Source organism: Frankliniella occidentalis, unplaced genomic scaffold (genome assembly GCF_000697945.3).
Source record: "Frankliniella occidentalis isolate FOCC.00 unplaced genomic scaffold, Focc_3.1 Scaffold70, whole genome shotgun sequence".
Lineage (NCBI taxonomy): Eukaryota > Metazoa > Arthropoda > Insecta > Thysanoptera > Thripidae > Frankliniella > Frankliniella occidentalis.
Window position 1 is genome coordinate 438,851 of NW_026267200.1, and position 3,161 is coordinate 442,011.

The 3,161-nt window shown below is 43.0% G+C and overlaps 1 protein-coding gene across 1 annotated transcript; it reads right to left on the reverse strand.

Annotated features, from left to right (window-relative positions):
• Window positions 1–825: 825 nt before the first annotated feature.
• On the reverse strand, window positions 826–2,913 carry LOC113214093 (sperm acrosome-associated protein 5-like). Its single transcript, XM_026433360.2, has 3 exons — window positions 2,830–2,913; window positions 2,521–2,671; window positions 826–1,540 (listed from the first exon to the last, which is right to left on the reverse strand). Exons 2-3 carry the CDS (start codon window positions 2,635–2,637, stop codon window positions 1,352–1,354), a joined length of 306 nt encoding a protein of 101 aa, XP_026289145.2. The 5' UTR covers window positions 2,638–2,671; window positions 2,830–2,913; the 3' UTR covers window positions 826–1,351.
• Between the last annotated feature and the right edge of the window lie 248 nt (window positions 2,914–3,161).

Here is a 3,161-nt window from a genome sequence, read left to right on the forward strand (position 1 = left end):
TGTAATAACTATGAGGTAATAACTGAATGATATAATATGAGGTAAATAACTGAATAGGTGGGAGAAAGAAAGACCCAGAGAGGGAAAAAGATGTTTTTAACACTATGATTTAGAATCATTTGACACTTAAGTTTAATTATAGTCCGAACCATAGACAACTTGTAGATCGAACTGTATTTACATCTGTACATAGAGTGCGCGAAAACTGCAGTTAAAGTGAGGAGTGTTCCAAATCTTTACACATTTTTTTTAGATTGACTGCAGTGAAACTGCAGTTGACTGTCATTTAACTATAGTTTTCTATTAAATTACTACACTTAAACTGCATGATGCCACATGCAGTTTGTATGCACTTTTATTGTACTTGCAAATTATATTTGTGTTTGTAAAATACCAACATTACTTCAGTACAAATACTCTGCTCACACTAAGGATTTAGCAAAAGTTCATCTGCAGTCCACAAGTGTATTTCAAACTGTAAATCTTTCCACCCTATACAAGTTAAATACTGCAAATTTCTCACTGGTAAGACTTAAAATTTCATCTGCAGATATCAACATGGTAAGGTGCACAAAAAATGCGACTTTATTCTAGAGACAAAAAAGGCCCTTCAAATTTAGTGTGCAGAGCGCACCTAATGGCGCGCGTCTTTCGAAAAAAGTGATAGTTTTTGGTACGCGAAGTCAGTCTAAATGACGTCACAGAAGTCTTGACCCACCCCCTCACCCCACACCCATCCCCCAAGAAAGTGTGAGGTATTTTATGAACGGCCCCTGACGGCAGCAGAAGAACGACCAGTGATGACAAGGGCGAATACAACAAGAATGAAGAGAAGAAGCCAATTTAATTCACCGAAACCCAATATCAGTGTGTCCCATACACAGTGCACATACAGGGGCAGTCAGAATTTAATTAGAAATATGTACGTCGGATCACGTCTCGCGTAACGGAATTCGCGATATCTTACAAAACACTGCTTTACTACAACGACGCACCTGGCGCACACATAGCTAGGCCTGCGAGTGCCTGATCAGAGTAGCTGAGCTGTAACGTGTTCTTATGCTTCCACTGTCCGGAGGACGTAACCTAAGTTTTTCCCTAACATGTTATTAAATTGCCTAACATTTTATGAAAATATCATGACATACACTGAAAATGGTCGTAAAATGAAATGGTCGTAAAATTTAATGGCGTTGTTTCCATATGAAGAGTCAAAAAAGTTCGTGACCTCAATAGTCACTGCGGAATGACATTTCAGACCGCGAATTTTAATACTGAAGTCTTGAGGTCCTGGCTTGCTGGTGATCGAAAGATCGTTCAGCTGTTGTTTGCAGTCGTTTACTTGCGTAAGTTACACGCCACAACCCTTCGTGAACTGAGTCATATCCTCTTCCAGACAGTACGGGTACGTAATCCAGGGTTGCCAGGTGTTGTTGGATTTAGCATACATGATCTTTATGCATTTTACAGTCTCGCTGAGATCGTTGAGTACTGTTTGACATCCTACATTGCACATGTTTTGGTTCGGCTCTGGTGATTCCTGTAATCAGATGTGATTAAGATCTTAATTTCTATTAGCTGTCACTAGAAGATCTTGAACTAAGGACTCAAACTTTGAAGTTAATCTTCAGAGCAACTCGCAAGAACTAAAATGCTTAAGGTAAGCCTGAGCACTGCCATCGGATGGGAGGGGATATCAAAAATATACCTGCGGTAGGCCACTACAAATTTCTCTGCAAAATAGACGTATAGATATTTAACACCAGGAGCTGGCAACGGCTTAAACGGAAATCTTGAATCGCCCCCCTATTAAGAATTTCGCACCAGAAAAAAGCGAGTATGTAAGCTTGTCAGCTGTACAGGAGGCTCAGGTATGATTTCAATAAAGTATTCCGTTAAAGCTGAAATGCGAGGGAAAAGAAAACGGAAATCCTATGCTTTAACATGGTGACTTCTGTTTTCTTGTTCCGTACATTCTTCTGATATGTACCTTTCCCGGAATGCTTTATTCAACGAAAACAAGTTCAAATAAACGCAAGTATGTTACAACATAGTCAATGATAATGAATTTGTTGTCTTCTGTTATTTTTAAATTTCAAGGTCTCAGAACAGGATACTCCGAGGCTCAGCCAGACCAGAAGGAGAAGAACAAAGATCGCAGGCAGGGGGAGGAGCGAGGTACTCCCCCTCGCAGCCCCGCTCCTCACCCGATGACTTTTCTTTTTCCGGTCGAGCTGAGGCACGGAAAACCCTACCAACTACATTCTACCCCCACCCTGTCTCCTCCGAAATCTGCTTCGCTTGGAAATCATGCTGCATAGTTTGCTTTCCTTCTATCACTTTGCTGTCCTTCCCTTTTCCATCTCATCCTCGCTGGATCACGCCATTGAACCAAAACCTTGCTCCCTCGTTATTTGTGTTTGTGGCGCCCCGCACATCAAATCTGGGTGGGGTTAGTGGACGTTGGAAGGGTCTGGGGTCTTGATGCCGAGGTGGGTCTAGTGCCGTTACGTTACTTACGTTGTTGGTGCACCAATAGCGGTTATTTATCTGGAACAATCCGTAGTCTTTGGAACCGTCGTTGTTAGAGTTAATGTGCAGAGAGTCATAGCGGGATTCGCGATAAGCAATGCACATCCACGAGTCTAGCTGGTTCCGCGGGAGATGGTACCTAAACAAATGTAGCTTCCATTACGAACGTTCTGCGTAAGCATTTTTTTTTGTTGCTTTTGCTACTTCTGTTCGCCACTCAACATAACATGTAATTTAATGCAACCAATCAGAAAGTCTTTCGGCACGGCAAGAAGCTCAATGCCTACAGTCACTTACACGTCCAATAGTTCACGGGCCAGAGCACACCGCTCCCATACTGTCGCCAAGGTATCAACGGCAAAAATCGTGAAGACAGCAAGCTAGCAAGCACCACCAAGCCAATCTTGAAAGCCATCGCAACTGTCGGAATGACGCTTGGCTCTTGGAACCACACGTATATGTTCTGTGATGGGCGCGTGATCGGGCGTTGTCACGCCTCAGCGCGCGTGCGATGATCTGCACTTGGGACCGGCTGAGCGATAGCCAAGGTCACGACTCCACGACTGCGTTTAGCTTAGGGGTGCACAGTTAAAAACTTACGAAGACAAATGCCAAATCCTTTGTACCTA